General features: G+C 39.8%; 1 protein-coding gene across 6 annotated transcripts in view; it reads right to left on the reverse strand.

The window, feature by feature from the left end:
- Positions 1–18,494, reverse strand: part of helz (helicase with zinc finger) — a 246,256-nt gene that overhangs the window by 24,069 nt on the left and 203,693 nt on the right. For all 6 annotated transcript variants that reach the window (XM_052033181.1, XM_052033180.1, XM_052033179.1 and 3 more), the window contains 5 exons: positions 16,791–16,986; positions 14,286–14,368; positions 12,195–12,690; positions 9,463–9,691; positions 7,751–8,255 (listed from right to left, as the gene is read on the reverse strand). In XM_052033181.1, coding sequence (XP_051889141.1) covers positions 7,751–8,255; positions 9,463–9,691; positions 12,195–12,690; positions 14,286–14,368; positions 16,791–16,986 — 1,509 coding nt within the window. The remainder of the gene's footprint in view (positions 1–7,750; positions 8,256–9,462; positions 9,692–12,194; positions 12,691–14,285; positions 14,369–16,790; positions 16,987–18,494) is intronic.

An 18,494-nucleotide genomic window follows, 5' to 3' on the forward strand; every position in this document is an offset into this window, starting at 1 on the left:
AAAACAAAGCACACAGCAAGTAATCCAGGCAAAAGACAAATGATTTGCTGCATATTGTTAAGGATCTTCCATACAATGTAACACAGGATAATCACAAAGAAATCTTCAAAGATGTTATTGGTAGGAGACTTCCTATCGCTTATCTAGTTCAGGAACTTGAGGCTTTGTATATACTGAATTTAAAATAGATGCAGAAACACACTGAAACAGAAACAACACATTAATGTCCATCACTGTTGACCTCACCGACAACGAGAGTTCAAGGCAAAATAGGAGCTAAAATAGCATGGGTCACACTCTTGCACATTAAACAACCTCACACATTCTAACAGAAATAGCTGGTTAGAATGTTCTTGAAAGAGCATCATATATCAAAAGGCCTAGGATGCCAAACAAAAAAGGAATTACAATTGTCACATTTCAATCTATTGAGGTTATTAAAAAGATCCTGCAATGTTACACCACCACCCAAACTGACAAGAAAATTGAGGTTGAAGTTCCTCAGGGAGAACAAGGAGGCAATAATGGATCTTGCTAGAGACTCGACACAATGCAATAAAATTGCTGAAGAAGTTGAGAGCAGCAGAAGAGAGGGAGGATGAACTTCCAGCAACTTACAAGATTTTGGCTTTGAGGACCTTGCATCTGAAGATGATGCAAAATCATTTGAAATAATAATGTAAAAACCTAAGAATGTGAAACCACACACGGCTGTGCATGACCCACGTTTTTGAGGTAATAAAACAGTCACAGAACCAGATCAAGGGACAGGGAGAGTAGCATGGGAAAGGGACACATTATCACTACTTGCCCACCTCATCTACAGTATAGTTACGATGAAGTGGACAACCAAAGGCATCCTTGTCCACCTCATCTTAACTATACTGTAGATGAGGTGGACAAGGATGCCTTTGGTTGTCTCCTTCAGATGGACATTAAACACCAGCTTTGGATTTGCCAGTGATTATGACATTCAGGCTAAATATGGACAAGGACAATTAGTTAAACAAAAAAGGGAATGATGAACCCAATCATGATTTCTAAAACAATGCTTGCAGAGGTTATTATTGTAGGGCATTAAGGAACTGCAGAGGAAGTGATAACTGAGAACCCTAAACAAACTCTGGTGAATCCGAGAGAGAACGTCCAGTTGACTTAAGGGAAATAAAGGAAACTTTGTTCGCACCAACACTTTCACACAAATGTTCTCCAAACAGTGATGCTGTTTGTTGAGTTTTCCAGAATTAGTCTCCAAGAGGTCAGGGTGATAAACAATCTGGCTTGTTTGCAGGTCCTGAAGCCACTGTGAATTCATTCAGCACCTCAACCCAATTAGAGAACTTTGACACCACAATAAAGAAAGTGGTGGAATTCATTATTAAGGCAAATCGTTTAGAAAAATCAGAATAAAAGTAGACAACATGGTTTTATTGAAGGGAGAGCCAATGGAGTGTCTAACAAGTTTTTTTTAAATTGAGGATTGAATTATAAGAATAGATCAAGGGAGCCAGCAGATGTAATATCTTGAGAGTTTCCGAAGTATTTGCAAAGAAGCCAAACTAATTAAGAGTTTATGGGACTGGGAGATTAGGAGCAATATTTTGGCATGAATAGAGGATCAGAGAACAGGATAAACTGGTCATTTTCTGGTTTGCAGGCTGCTTGGAGAGAACATAAAAACATGAGAAATAGGCTGTAAACTCATGGATGATCTGCCTTTTTCCTGCCAAATTGATCCCAGTACCCAAAAATCTATCAATCTTTGCCTGGAATATACTCAATGACCAAGAATCTGCAATCCTCTGATGTAGAGAATTCCAAACTTTATAATACTCTGAATAAAGAAATGTCTCCTTATCTAGTCTGAAAATGCCACCAGCTTTTTCTGAAACAACGATTTTAAATTCCAGACTCTTTAGCTGGGGAGAACAGCTTCTCAGCATCTCCCATTCTCAGAATCACATGTCTCAGAGAGATCATTTCTCATTCTTCTAAGCTTCACTAACCTAGGCCAATCTTGTTTAACCTCTCTTAAAGGAATCCCTTCTTCTCCCCAAATCAATTTTTCATTACTTGTTGCCACTTCCTAAAATATTCCTGGCTTCCTGCTTTTCACAGCCAAACAAAAACCTTCTGTAATATTATTTTTAAGTTTCTTGTTTAGCCACTGATGACTCACTTTTATCATGAATTTATCATTGTCCAATGAAATGTCCTTCTGTTGAGAATTTTGAAATATTTCTTTAAGTGCTTACCATTGTTTATCTACTGGCAAACCTTTTGATTTGGCTTTGAGTTAAGACTCTAGTTTTCGATTGATCTGTACCCACATACTAAGTTCTATCATACTGTTATCATTTACTAATGTAATTTTACCATTAGATTACAAAACATTTATATCATCTCATTACACCAGATAAGGCCTAAAAATTCCACAACAATTTGTCCCACCAAATTGGCCTGAATGCATTCACTGAATATATTCAGAGCTGAAATCTTTGGTTCTTTGGACTCTGTGAACCAGAGGAGATGATGGATCAGGGAGGTAAGTGGACTTGAGAAGGTGGTTATCTACTGAATGATGGAGCAGACTTGAAAGGACTGGATGACTACTCCTTGTCCTATTTCTTCTCTCCTGTGCTTTGACTTTCCATGAGACAAGAGCATCAGGTCGTTAATTAAAATCTGATGTAGACACCAATAATTTGATATAGAGGGTGATCAACAGCTGGAACCAGTTGCCAGGAAGGATCTTTGATGCCAGAGCACATACTAGCTGGGTGCACTGGGAAAACAATGGGACGGATATTCTTGAAAGATGAAACTAAATTAACTGAAGGTTCTCCTTCATTTGAATTTATTATGCAACCTGGTGATTTTAAAAAAAGATCAGGAAAAGCACTGTTGCAATGATGTTAATTTAATTATATTAATTTAATTAAAACATTTAAAAAAATTAAAGATGCAATAGTTAAGGCAGGAACATATGGAAATTAAAATTCCTTTGGAAAGGATGACTGGCTCAGTGCAAGACCTCTTCAGTACATCACTAATCTGCTTAAAGAGGTACTGATTAACATCTGAAAACAGATGACCAAAAACAGATTGTGGAATAATACTAGCTTTGAATGACAGGTTTATTTTCTATATCATTATTTTAAGCTTGGCAGAGTCAAGTCTAGGTTCAAACCCGATTCATGCTTTCACCACTAAATCTAATATGATATTTCAGTGCTGTACAGAGGGAGATGTTGTACTCTGGGTGCTATCTTTCAAAGAAGGCTGGACCAAAGATGTGAAAGGTCCTGTAACACAACATCTTTGCTGATTAGGGAGGCTGAATGGAATTCAGGAATACTTGTGATCTTCCTGAATTAATTAACTGAGTTGGGCCCAGGTGTTTCTAAATTCCAGGGTTTTCTCCTTCAAAAAAAGATTATTCTGACCATAATACAATATTAACCTTGAAATTAATTTTTACTCATGCTTTGCCCTGATTTTGCAATTTAATTTGAAGCAATATTCCTTGAACCCCCCCCCCCCAGCTACATTAATTTCTTCTGATGACTCAGAGTGCCAACCTGAGGGATCACCCTCTTGGGCCAGTTTCTGCACAGCTGATGGGCTCTAAAGTGCCCCAGGAACAAGAAGTGCAGACAGGAATCAGGGAACAGTTTAATCTGAGCACTGAACAATTTGAACTCTCCTTTCTTGAATGGGAATTCCACTGTTTTGGTAATCAATTCAATTAGTCTTAATGGCCACAACCACACAAACTCTTGCTCTCTTTCAACTTCATAAAGGATGTTTAAAAACTATTCAGATGTGCATGCTTATTTTTCCTTCCTGCATGAAATACTTTAAATTTGATGCATTAAATTTTGTTGGCCATTTCAATGTTTTGTTTTTCCCATCTGTAATTTCTGAAATTCCTCCTTTCAGCATACAACCCAACCACGTTTAGTATCATCTACAAATATACACCTGCATCCCACTTAGCATCCCCCCCCCCCCCACCCCACAAATTTCTTGGTTAATATTGTAATTACACTCACAGGAATGTAACCAATGATACTTTAAAAAGACATTTGCTAAGGGTGCATACTGCTCTTCCAGGAACCTGGCACAAGTGCCAGCTCTCTGTGGGCACTCTTGCAGCAAGGAATCACCCCATGGGTTCAGTGAGGACAGGCTACCTGTGGGGGCTGGTGTTGGAGGGACTGGAAGAGTGGTGCAGCTGGTCAACACTGAGATGTCAAGCTCAGGGCTGCAGCGTTGGCTGATGTGGCGAGTGCAGGTCATTGTTGGGGACTGGCAGCACATGCTTCAGATGCTCACATTCTCTCTTATCACCTCCTTTTGGATGTAAAGGAAGCTGCTGGCTTCAACAAAGAGGGGGAGAGAGAGCAGTTTCTATCACCTCTGTAGTGTGGAGAACGACACAGTCTCAAAATAAGTGCATTAAGGACAGAGACGTCTTCTCCCACACGTTGGTGATTTCACTTCCCAACAGGGATGTACACACTCAATTGCTGAACTTCAAGACAGAGACTGATAAGCATTCAGATATTAAGGAAAGCAATGTCAAGCTAAAAGATCAGCTATCTTATTAAGTGGCAGAGCAGGCACGAGGGGCTGAATGGCCTTCTCCTGCATCTATTTATGTTTTGAGTCAATGTCGCCAAAGATACAACAGAGTCCAATATCAATCTGTGAAGTACTCCTCTCATGACCTCCTCTACACCCAATGTACCTCATCCAATAACAAATTGTTTTCTGTCCTTCATTTCTAATCCATTCCCACTGGAATCCCACAGGGTGATTTTGCATGGAGCATCAAAGGTCTTTTGGAAGTACGGTTACACAGTGTTTATCACAAACTATATCAATCAGCACTCACCTAAAAATGTGAGTTTGGTTAGGTTTCTGAATTCGCACCAACTCTGGTTTATTAGGTCATCTGTTTTCCTCCATTTCTTGCCTCAGAACAAAAGATATTGTTGCCATTGTCCGTTTTATAACCCTGTAAGTTCTTTTTCACATGGTGATCAACAGAATCTTTCCCTTTAACAGCTGATGTTTCTTGCTCTCTAATGGTTGGACCAGTTTTGACAAATTCAAACAGTACAGGGCAGAAGCCTCAGAACTGAAAAGACTAATATTCTCTTGGGTAGATTAACAAGCAACACCATGCATACTGGATGCCACAAATAGAATAGAGTTCAAAAGTGCAATTCTCTGCACCTGAATTCTTCTTCCCACAGAACCTGCATTTTGAAACCAAAATTAACCACTGTTCCAAGAAAGCCAAATGTTTGGCTTTTGTGCAAATCACTGAGTATGACAATGCCACATTAGCCCTGGCATAACTCATCCAAAATTCAGGATGCAACACGTGTTAGATTGTAGTATTAGAGATAATATATTGCTAGATAACTTAAAATGTCAGTCACTTGTTGACTGTGCTGCTAATTCTTCCAACCAAAATATAATATTTCACGTTTCAATCATCAGCTGCCACTTGTCCACCAATTCCATCAGTCTGCCTTCATCTCCTTGAAGTCCATTATTACCCTCCACAAAGTTCACTACATTTAAAGTTTCTTGAAAATTGCACTCTATCTTAATAATTGGCTTCAATCATAATGAAACACTTATAGAATCATAGAACAGTACAGCACAATACAGGACCTTCAGCCCACAATGTCGTGCCGACCATTAAACCTCACCTAAGACTATCCAACCCCTTCCACCCATATATCCCTCTATTCTAAATTCCAATGTACCTGCCTCCACCACCGCCCCAGGCAGCACATTCCATGCCCCAACCACTCTCTGGGTAAAAAACCTTCCTCTGATATCTCCCATGAAATTCCCACCCATTACTTTAAAGCCATGCCCTCTTGTATTGAGCATTGGTGCCCTGGGAAAGAGGTGCCGGCTGTCCACTCTATCTATTCCATCTAATATTTTATACACCTCTATCATGTCTCCTCTCATCCTCCTTCTCTCCAATGAGTAAAGCCTCGCTACACTAGGTATTTGATAAAATGATGCGTCCATATATGTCACATCAAACCCCTCTGTGACTTTATCAAAAACTCCAGAGTTAATTAAAAACTATTTGCCCATAACTAATTCCATGCAAGCTTTCCCTCATCAATCCATACTTCTCCAAGTAATTCTTAATTCAGAATCAAATTTATTATCATTGACAATGTTGTGAAATTTAGTAGGAATAATTCTGCCCCTAATTATTGTTTCTAAGTTATTCTAACTGGCCTGTAGCTGCTGGGTTTAGCCCCACACCCATTTTTGAACAAGGGTGTAAACATTTGAAACTCTCCTGTCCTCTGGCAACACCCCTGTACCCAAAGATGTATGGGCAAGTCCTTTAATGTTTGCGTTTGTTGGTCACATGTTTTCTTGAGAATTGAAAATATTTTACTCCAGCGGTTACTGAATGGTGGGAGATATTTGTTCAGAAAATATGCTGGAATTGCATTTACTGGTTTTGGATCTGAGGTGCCTTCCACAAAAATTAGTTCAACAATAGCAACTTGTACTTATATAGCCTCATTAAGGCAGTAGAAAAACGAGGCGCAGAAACATTATGAAACAAATTTTGCCACTAAGCCTCCTGAGGTGGTATTAAGACAGATAACAGAAAGGTTTTAAGGAGCATCTTAAAAGAGGAGGGAGAAAGAAGCGAAGTAGTCCAGGGAGAGAATTCCAGAGCTTAGTGCCTTGGCGGCTTAGCAAAAATGGGGTGGGCTAGAGGCCAGATCATATGGCTAAAATATTGTCATGGGAACACCCCAGAATCACATGGACAATGCCGCTGTTTGGGTAAAATAAAATAACGGATTGTCTCATCCATCAGCAGGAAGCATTTTCAATTCACAATCAGCTCGGGTCCCCACAATGATGATAAAGGCAGCCAGTGTGTCTCTCGACTCCAGTGATTTCAAGAAGAACTAATACTTCAGACGGAGGCTGGCAAGACAGGAAAATGAGCACTTCTGCTTCAGGCATTCAAATCAAAAATGTAGCCTTAATAAAAGAAATTCTGCTTTATTTTCTTTGCAGAGAGAAAGATAGGAGATGCTTCACATGGGAGGTACTCTCTGAGCTTTCACTCCTCCTTTAAACCATAGCATAAATGTGTAGGCAACCCAATTTTTAATTACTCTTACGTAATCTCAGTTGGGTACCTACCCAGAGAGGGAAGCTACTGTAATTTTTTTTTCTAAACGCTTGAAGGAAATGGTAATTGCATCAACTGCAGAAGACACTAGTGCTGGGTGGGTATCCTTAGTCCTGCCACAGCATCCAAAACATAGTCTGAGATGACCAGAATACCCTTTGATCTACAGATTTGATCAGAAATGCTTGGAAGGACTCGAATACATCTGAAGTTCAGCTGCTGTCAATTTAAGTACAAGGTAGCTTGGACTATCTTCATAGACACAAAAGCTAGAGATAATGGGAATTCAAAGTATATTCCACTCTCATATACAACTCCTATTTTCTAATGATCAAGCCAAATGTACAGAGTTTTTCAAGACTGGGACATTACAACTGGCTTGTGAAAATCATCCCCAGATAATCCAATTAAAGTTTGTAATCATTGAGAAGGATCAGCCATGAAGACTTTATCATTGATGCTCGGCTGCAAACGCGCCAACTCTACTTGACTGAAAAAAAATTTTGCAGAACAAATCAGATGTAATTACAAAAGGATTCTCACCTTTTCTATGCTGTGAAGTGAAGAAACAGATACTGTCCGAGCAGAAGCTGGGTGAAATGAGTCCTCTCTATTGTTCTGTTGTTGTTGTAGAGACATTATTGGATGTGGTTCTGCTCGATGAGGCAACTGTGAAACCCCATATGGCATATTTTGCCCCATCAGGTGGTTCTGTTGCATACAGGGAAGCGTCCATGAGCCCTCAGGGTGCAGGTACTTGGAGGAAGGTGGTGGCGTGTGCCCTGAAGGTACTGGGTATGCAGGATTATACATCTGTTGTTGAGGCAGCTGCTGAAAGCCAGAGTTATTGATGGTTTCAAGGGAGGGATTACTGTCATTCAAATTGGAAAATTGGCTGTTGTGATTTACAGGTGCAGGGAGATGTCCAGGTGGATTTCTGCTCTGAATCTGTCTGTATTGCAACAATCGGGACTGCAGGGGCATCTCATTAAGCTCTTTATTTTCAGTCTGATCCGAAGGTGGCATCTCTCTTAACAAACCTGGGAATCTGAAGCAAAAGAACACGTCAGCATCTAGACATTGACGTCATTTCCTGGCAACTACTAAAGATTCTGGCTGAATTTTATTTTAAAATTATTCCAGTTGTAAAAATATAACACCATTAAGTGCCAATTATCAATTTAATTTCATGTAGTCTTTGATTGCTATCTATGAACATAGACTTGAACTATGAACAGGGGCTGTGACATATTAACCAGGAACAGGAACCCCAATCAAATTTAACTCCCTGGGATGCGAAGGATAATTGTACTGTCCACAGGCACCCTGATTAAGATGTAATCTGGAACCTCCCTGAATTATCTGGCTCAGCCACGCTCAGGTAAACATTCTAGACCACCGTGTTGGGGGTGAGGGAATCTTCTGCATAGCCAGTGCTTTTCTCTACCATATTCCCAGCCCATCCATAGTGGTTAGTCATTTCTCCTCCTTCCCACACCTGTCCCTCTGCATTACCTCCAAACACAATCAGAACTGCTGAATAGTTCCACAAAAGGCAGACCCTGAGACATTTCCTTCAGCATTATCCACTTCAAAAAACCAAAAAATGCAAAGGAGATACCATGCAACCAAGAGACAATGGATTCACAAGATGCAGATTAAACCCTGAGAATGGACTTGTTGAGTAGTCAGACAAAAGAGCAATAAGTTATATTGCAAGTAGTACGGTGATGGAAAATTATCCAAGAATATCCTGCCAAATCCAATCCACCCAATCACAACCACATTGGTCAACTCTCAAATCAGCAGTAAAGTACAGACTCTGCATCATCACATGGCATTTACCAATAATCTTCTGATCTGTTAGGACCACCCAGTTCCCCATCTCACTACACACCAAGCACTGGGCTCCAGAGATGAGATGTGGTTGAATGCTTGACGTTTGAGTGAGCGGCACATCAAGGGGCCCCTGTAAAAGTGAAGTCCATCGGAATCACAAGAACAGTCCCCATTACTGGAGTCAGACCTTGCATAAAGAAAGATGTTTGGGGTCAAGCCACCATTATAATTTTTCAATTGTATATTTTGCTATCCTTTACAGATAATTGCATCAGTGCAAGACCACAGGAGGTCACATCCTGGAGGTTCTCTCCAAAGATAACTTCCTCAGAGTTAACATTAAATCATCTGAACAGTTGGCTAGGCATTGGTTTCAAACATTTAAATGCTTTGACATAACATAATTACAACTTTACCTCTGATACGTTGGCCCATTGTCATCTTCAGGGATGTTGCCATGCTTCCACTGTCCCTTTAGAGCATGTTGTGAATACCTGACTTGTTGCTGGGATGGGTGAGTGAGCTGCTGCAGTTGTTGAGGATATGATGGATTCCCTGGATTGACATAATCCTGATGTTCATTCCACTGGTGAATTCTTGAATGCTGCCTCATGAGGTCTTCGGCCGTGCTGGTATGCAATGAATCTACAAGCCAAACGAACAATTGAAACAAACTGAGATCAAACTGACAACTTTGCTGACGAAGACTTGTCAAAAACTCAAATATTTAAATAGTCAAGCAGGCTGGAGGAGAGCAGTCCTGAAACACAAACATCACACTTAATAACTGTATTGCCAGATTTTAACTCAACTCTGTGCTGAGCTCAGAAACTCCTTCCAATGGAATCCTGATTAAATGAACAAAACTTTTATTTATGTGGCATTTTAACAACACCTCAGGATGCTTTAAGCTGCTGCTATTTTCACTTATTGGATTTGTGTCACTAATAACTATCAATGGTTACAGTAACTTGCCATAAACAGCATCAGGCAAATGGCCTCATTTTGCTCAAGCATTGATTGGGAATCATTGGCTCAGAACACTGGGAAAATTTCTGAGTGGCACGGTATCTTTTAAGTCTGCCAAAGCATCCAATGGCTTGGTATTTTATAGCATTTCATCTAATAAGCAGTAGCTCCAGTAATGCAATAGCACAGTGCTGAATTATCAGTCTGAATTATGTGCACAAGCTGTGGAACGGTTTCTGAACAATTAAAATTATTAATGCATGCTCAGATGCTTTAAATTAGCAATTTTAAACTCATCTTTAAAAGATGGAGAAATTGCTTTCCTTGAGCCACACTACCAATTAGCAGACACAGTTACACAGACACACAAGCATAAGATGGAAGATTATGTACTGCCTTTGAGAGATTTTGGGTACATCAACAATCTCCGGCAAATTCTTCCTCTCGCATATAAATAGAATTGTTTTCAAACAGCTCAAGTTAAATGCTTTCACAGAAAAGGAAAAGCAGAATCTGCAGATGTGAAAAGATGAACCAAAAACAGAAAATGCCAGAAATCCTCAGATCAGGCAGAACCTGATCTAAGAAAACCATTCACATTTCAGGCCAGTGACCTCTCATCAGAACTGAAAAATGCTTGAGATGAAACAAATTTAAAGATACACTGATAGGGAAAAGGTGAAGAAAGAGCAAAGGAAAGGCCTTTATTTCAATCAGGGTAAAATGCAGGAGAGATTAAAATGGAGCAAGGAAGATGATGGTGCGATTGAAGCAGCAAAAAAAAAGAGCTGAATTCAGAGGTGACTTAAATGACAAAATCAGATTCATTATTGGAAATCACTGCACACAATGCTGAACCTTAAGGATGTGATGTCCCTCCAAAAAATAATAAAATGCCATTCCTTGAGTTCATTTAAACAGTGTAGGTAGGCAAGGAGAGTGGAGTGAAGAATTAAATTCCTCAGACCATGGACCTGTTGAATTCTCCTAGCAGTTTCTATTTTGATAGAAAATTTCCATGATTGCCAGATTTACATTTCTGATCCTACAGGTGCTCCAGAAGGCAGCTCACCAAACAGGCAATAAATACAAGGCCAGCAAAGGGCCACATCTTATAAATAGAAGATGGGTGGAATATGATCGGCCTCCACATTGGTGTGAACCAGGAAGCTGACAAAGCAATGAATGCTTAAAAATCTTAAAGTAAAACTCCAAGTTCCAACTTTCTGTTCAAATCCTCATTTGTGACATGAAGTTCTTCGATAATTCTCACAAACCTGCATTCTTAGATAAATACACAAAAACATTGATTCCTTACTTTCTATTTTGGTCACTGGATCAAGGTTCATTGAACTCAAGGAGCAAGAAAGTGTAATGTGCTGTTTAACTAGGGGTACTGAGGAGAGAGGCTTCTTTGAGAGCCTAAGTAAACTTCAAGGCTTCTCTTCTTTAGATTCCTTAGTTTAAAAAGGGTTGAAAATAGATATACAGTCAGACACAAGAGAGAATGCAGATGCTGGAAATCTGGAGGAACACACAAAATGCTGGAGGAACTCAATGGGTCAGTGAAACCACCGATTGCTGCAGAAGAGTGCTGTCGATAGCATTTGTCACCGTACTTGTCTGAGATTATAAGCAAATCCAGTAATTCTAGATTCCATTTCCCCTCATTCTCTGTTTCCAATTAAAAAACAACCATAATACATCAAGGCCCATAGCTCCCTCATTCACTTAAATAGTTGCTATGAGGATTGCTTAACTGAAGCCAAAAAGCTGCCGCTGCTTTCTCCAAAGCAGTAAGCAGTTTGCTTTTAAGTAAATGGAAGACTGTATGAAATTTACTTTCTGGCTGTTAAAGTGGAATGAGATAAATTTAGGAACGTACAGAAATCAGATTCATGTGAGTTTTTCATGCATAAACCAGAAGCCAATGGGAACTTGGAGCTTTTCTTTTTGAAGTTTTCTCAATCTCAACAGTCTCCACTGGCCAGCTTGTGAGTGAGCCCACTCTCATGCACCCATGCACTAAAGTTACAAGCTTCACTAGCTCCTCGAATTCTCTGGGGAAATTTTATCTTTCAGTTTGCATGCTGTAACATTTTTATGATGCACTGAATGATATTAGAAAGTTCAACGTCCACTGCAGATTCATTTGAATCATCCACAAAATTCTGCTTACCTAAGATTTCCCCCATCCCAGATCCTGAGGTATTGTCTTCAATGAAATTGAATTGGCGATTATGGGGGGCGTTGAAATGTGGGACTGACCTCAGTGGGTTCGCTCCCTCCAGACCAGGGACAGGCTGATCCAGACACATGTTATCGGTGCTTGGGGAATGCTGGGATGGATGAGAATGAGAAGTGGGGAAAAAATTGTGGTTGGGAGCTTGAGGAAAAGCAGGAGAGAGCTGCGGTGGCTGCTGCGGCAATTGGTTGTGTTGCTGTGGCAACTGTTGTTGTTGCACTGGATATGGTTGCCTAGGTACAGGGGGTTGATGAGGAAACTGTCGATTAGAAGCATGGTGGTAAGGTGCAGGCAGTGGATGTGAAGAAGCAAGATGGAAATTTAGCTGCCTTTGACCGAGATTGTCCTTTCGATGAAATCTAGACATAGGATAGCCTAAACTGGAGTGTGATTCTGGGCTTCTGTTCTGCGTCAGCAACTCAGAGTCCACCTAATTAAGAGCAAAGAACAGCAGTCACAATCAAAAAAAAATACAAGTAGCTTTCAGAAATGTAATATATTTGGATTAGGTTACTATAGTTTCATTTAAAATAAATGACAAAATTGCAGTAAGCTAGAACTATTATTCTAACAACCATATTTAGTATCTACGGTAAATTATAGGCAGCTTAAAAATCCATTTTTCATCTCACAGTGAAATGTGGTTTGAAATAAAAACTAGAACCTTAAGCAAAGGATTCAATTCAATCAACTATTTTATTAATCAACAATGGCTCAGAGATTTAAAAAGTCTGGTCTCCTGTACGACTGCGCTCCTTGAGGAAGTTAGGGTAATGCTGAGGGTTGAAGATAAATACATCCAACAGAAGGAATTTGTGAACCATATATGTTGATCAACCATTTGCTCTCATTCTCTAATACCTAAACATACTTAACAATTTTATTTTGCTGCTCCTCTACACAGCTCACATTTTCATAGAGTCATACTGCATGGAAACAGGCCCTTCAGCCCACCATGTCCATGCCGCCCATTGTATCTATCTACTCCAATCCTATTTACCCACAATAGGTCCACAGCCTCCTCAACCTTGACGAGGTGCTCCTAGATATTTAAGTGTTGTGAGAGTATCCACCACCTCATCAGGTAGCCCATTCCAGACTCCAACAACCCTCTGTAAAAAATAAAATCCTCCTCAGATCCCCAAATCTATGCTGCCCTGTAGCACGCTGAGAGCACCCACTTCTGCATGCTACAGAGCAGCATCTAATGCTGCTGTTGTACAGTCCAGCATCCTGATCTTGGGGGCTGTGTGGAATTTGCATCCTCTGCTTGTGATCTGTTTCCCCTGGTCTCCTCCCATAGTTCAAAGACTTTCTGGTAGTTACTGTAAATCACCCCCAGTGTAGGTGGGTAGCAGGACAGTCAGAAGGAAGTTGATATGTGCATGAGGGGGAAAATCCATTAGAAAGGGGTAAGTGGGGGAATATGATGGCTCAGAGCTGGCACAAACTCTACGGGCTGAATTGCCTCCTAGTGTCATAAGGAAATATGAAAGATAATTCTAGAACTGATGAAATACCCAGGGCTAATTTACATCTGGTACACAAGGCAGAACAGTAGAAAAAGCATCATAATTTTGCATCTTTTGGATAAAATACAGCTTCTCAGTAATTTTTCCCCAAACCTGAGATACAAAGACCTAAAACTGTGACCATAATTCATGTAAAGGATAAAATAAAGCAAAAATCATTGATGCAGATATTAGAGTCAACAAGTACACATAAAAAATAGAAAAGTCAAGGATTTACGTAAGATTCACATTTGATTGGTTAACAGAGAATTACATTTGAACCTGACAATTGATATGTTATTCTTCCATCACACCAAATAATAACAGTAACTTTGAACAATGAAACTGGCTGTATCTGTTTCATTTTAGGCATTCCACTCGTTATCATGGTAGAAAATACAAATATGCATCTTACTTCATTTGCTCCTAAGCTTTGTTCCTTTTCTTTATAAATTTCAAAGTAAATCAAAAAGAGTGCTTTCTTTCAAGGGTGCACTATAAAAAACTCACATACCTGTTTTTCTTTGGAGTCAGGTGGTTTCTTCTCAGGAGTCTGAAGCCTATTTTGTTCACTTCTTACACTTGCCTCACTTTTTGCTGGAATTTTTTGCGAAGAAGTTGTAATTTTTTACATAAGAAAATCTTGAAAAGTTTACAATAAATTACACATAAATTACATTATTAGCTCTATTTACACCAGATTCTTCCAGCCAATTGTTACAGTTCTTAGGATAACTTTGTAATTCTGTTAAGTATCATATTAATAAGTTTAGTAACTTCATTTTTCTTCTCTTAGGAAGTCCACAGAACTTTTTTTTTGATTTTCAAGTTATCTGATTTTAATCCCTTGATATTTAGCCAGTTCTCTCCCCTGCAATTCCTTGATGAATACCTCAGTCCACCTTTACTCTGCTGACAGCACTAAAATTGCCCTTGATCATACTGAATGGCAGAGCAGGGTGCCCATCTCTGCTTCTATGTATCCTTTAAGGCCATGTATCAATCGCCCTGTTTCTTTGCTGTGTTCAAAATGAAAAAGCTACACTGCAAGAGCATAAGAAATTGAGGAGCTGGCCACATGGGTCCTGGACCCAACTCTCCCATTCAACATGATGGGCAATTTGATAGTTTTTTTTGTTCCTTCACTTCACCCATTCCTATCTTTTGATTCTCCTTAGGACCAAAGATCTACTTCAGCCTCGAATGTACTTGAAGACATTTACAAGCCTCAGAGAAGAAATTCCTCTTCATCTCCTTCTTAAACTGGCATCCCTCTTGCTGTAGCTCTGCTCTCACCTGCCCTGATTCTCAATACCCCTGTCTGGGGAAATATCCTCACAGCATCACACTTGTCAAGCCCCCTTAGAAATTTTAATATCACCGTTCATTCTTCTAAATTCCAGATAGTATTCCCTTCCAGCTTTTCTCCTGTCCTTCAGAGCCAGGGGATTTCCCTTGTATTTCCACTCTCACCTCTCTCAATGTAGTCTGCTTCTGCTCTAATCTCTTCAGTAGTTCTCCCCGAGTTCTATCCTTGGACTCTTCCTTTTATTCACTCTTACTTTGCAGCAAGGACTATAGGCAGCGAGTTTCCAGACATTTCCTGACATCACCTGGTTCTAACTCATTACTGGCCAAGTTTATTGTTAGACTGGTTGCAACAAAGTAGTGGACAAATTATAACCTTGAAGGAAACAAAACTGAGTCTATTTTATTCAAATATCTCCAAAATTCAAATCCTTGCACTTGACCCTCCAGTATGGGATTTGACAATGCAAAACCCAAGTCCCACTGACCCTCACTAACCTTAAAACCAAATCCATTATAGCTTCTGCATCTCTGTTTACCTCACTACCACTGCAAACTTAATCTTTGTGTTTAACTTTCCCAATGCCCACTAATTTCTCCAGACATCTCTCTGCATCTCAGCTCAACAGCCTTTAGCACATATTCCCCTACTCCCAGATCTCTTGGACTTCAGTACTTATTACCCCGACCGCTCCCCAGATTTCATTGGTGGCAAAGGGTTCAATTATCAAAGTCGTACTTCCTATTATTCACCCGTGCTGCCCCCTCAACTCCACCATCCCAAAAAACTCTTCTTCCAACTTCCCTCCCGATGAATCCTCCAAGTCTATCTTTATGATTTCGCCTTAAGTCAGCTCTTCAATTGCACTTGGAATGTTTCCTAGATTGCTGTTGTCAGTCAGTCAATCAATCAGTATGAGGAAAACTCTAACTTCTCAACCAGTTCCACACATTAATAAGTTTGTTGAAATAGATTTGAGAATTATTCAAAGTCAGAGGGATTATTGACAATATATCCACCAATGAGTAGGATGTGGGACTAGGTAAATGACTCACCACAATCTGTCTACTGTGGACAGTCTATTCAGAGAATGAAGGACAGTCTATTCAGAGAATGAAGGAAACAGAACTTACAGCAACTTTTCCAAGCAAAAGCAGGGTAATTTCCCCAGAAGTGAAAAACTGAAGGACAGCTGAATATTAAGTACATAGATTCAATCCTGTCAATTATAGCAGTGGTTACTGAACTTGAGTTACAGAATTACCCAATCATCTCCATTCTGTCTGAATATAGTGTTGTCAATATCCACTAAGTTTTTTTAAAGAAAATATAGCTGGACTGAAACCTTTGTTTGTGGAAACAAGTGGCAAAATGAGATTGATGGGATTGCTCTGAGAGTTGGCATAGACTCAACAAGGCAAACTACCTTCTCCTATATCATAAGAAAATTAAATATACAATGATCTCTGTGAAGAATGCAATCATGCCCGAGATTGGCTACAAACAATTCTGAGCTTCCATATTGGCAGTACATTTATTCTTCCAAAGAGCATAATTCTGTAATAACATCACTCAACAACAACTCCAATGTTGGCACCAGTCGAGCAATCCTTCATTCTATTGTATACCCTTTAACAAAAGCAGAGCTCAAAGGGCGTTGACAATTCTTTCTTTTTAAAGGCACTGTAGGACAGGTCTGGCACCACTCACCTATTCTGCTTTGTTCGTGCTCCTTCTCAGGATGTTGTTGTCCTACTCCAATTGGTGAATGATGGCCAAGACCATAAGGGATGGGAGATCCACGTCCATGTGCCTGCAGCAAGTTCATGTTGTATGCCATAGCTGCTTGATGGCTCATAATGCGAGGATCAACTGCAAAACGGCTTTGGTAACTAGGCCAAGGAACCTGCAAGGATAGACAGTCCTAACTAAGCATGTCAAATGCTGATTTACTGTGAAAGTCAGGGAGAAATAAAAACACGAACATACAAGGAAACTATTATTGCATTCAAGAATCTACCAGGATGTGCGTTTTCACATAATTATTTCTGTTGCAAGTGATATCACCATGGCTGCCTCCTAGAACCAGAAAGACAGAAACCATCTTCAGTGCACACCTTTTGGGGTTATGAGGATGAGGGGAACTAGGAGAAAAAGGAATTGATGAGACACATTTTGGCTGATAAATTGATGGAGCTCGAGTCCCTTACACAGGGGACCTGCAGCAAGTGGCTTTACAGAAATTCCTAGCTAGACAATAGTTAGGAGTTTTGTTTGTCACAACCACATTCTAGTCAGTAGTAACACCATTATCGAAGCAGTACATCCTCCTGTGTGATCATGAAAAATGCATGCAAGGGAGAACAAACAAGGAACAAAGTTATTTTTGTATTGGGCTCCCAGGACCAAGGAGGGTAGAAGAGACAGGGTGGACAACCCAAGGGAAGAAGTCTATCCAATTAATGCAGAAAAACAAACAACTGATTGATGCATAGGACAAAAGTACAAGAATGGTAAACTGGATCTATAATGCTCTGGTGAGTGGCTAACCAGAAATGCAGCTTACTAGTTTGGATTAATTTGGCATTAACCAGTTAGTAATCAATATAAGTTAATTACAATGGATGTCAAACAATTCTATGTGCAGATGCTTTAAGGAATTTAATCAGAGCAAACCAAAGAGGATTTGGTAGTCATTTGAAAAAAAGAATTGCAAGGTCTGTGGGGAAGAACAAGGAAATGGGGCTAGTTTATAGCACTATCAAAAGTGCCAGCATAATCATAATAGGCTAAATGAGACTACTTTATGATTCTATAATACTATAGCCAAAGCTTGGAAGGGAAAAACTAATATAAGTAGATAAAATAAATGTTTAAATAAGGTAGAGAACCATCTGGGCATACACAAATCACTTAGTCATGATTCAGTCTTACAAACCCTGAATGAAAGTAAACAAAGCACTGGGTGTCATTTCTAGAAAATCAAGACTGAAAAGGTAAGAGGTTCTATAAAATACAAGACCACTCTTGGAAATAATGTGACAGGTGCTGTTACACATATTATAAAATGATGGTATCGGAAATAATGGCTTATACTTATCAAGATGGGACCCTTCACTCTCCACACTAAAAGGGCCCTCTTAGAGGTCTTTAAGATAATGAAAGGGCTTGATTGGGCAAACAAAGATGATAGAGTCGTAGAGCATGGAAACAGGCCCTACGGCCCAACTGGTCCATGTCGACTAAGATTCCCATCTAAGCTAGTCCCATATCCCTCTAAACATTTCCTATCAATGGGCCTGTCCAAGTACCTTTTAAATGTTGTACCTGCCTCAACCACTTCCTGACAGCTCATTCCATATACTGACTCCTCTCTGGGTGAAAACGTTGCCCTTCATGTTCCTATTCAATCTT

This window comes from Pristis pectinata, chromosome 18 (assembly GCF_009764475.1).
Source record: "Pristis pectinata isolate sPriPec2 chromosome 18, sPriPec2.1.pri, whole genome shotgun sequence".
In the NCBI taxonomy this organism is placed as follows: Eukaryota; Metazoa; Chordata; class Chondrichthyes; order Rhinopristiformes; family Pristidae; genus Pristis; species Pristis pectinata.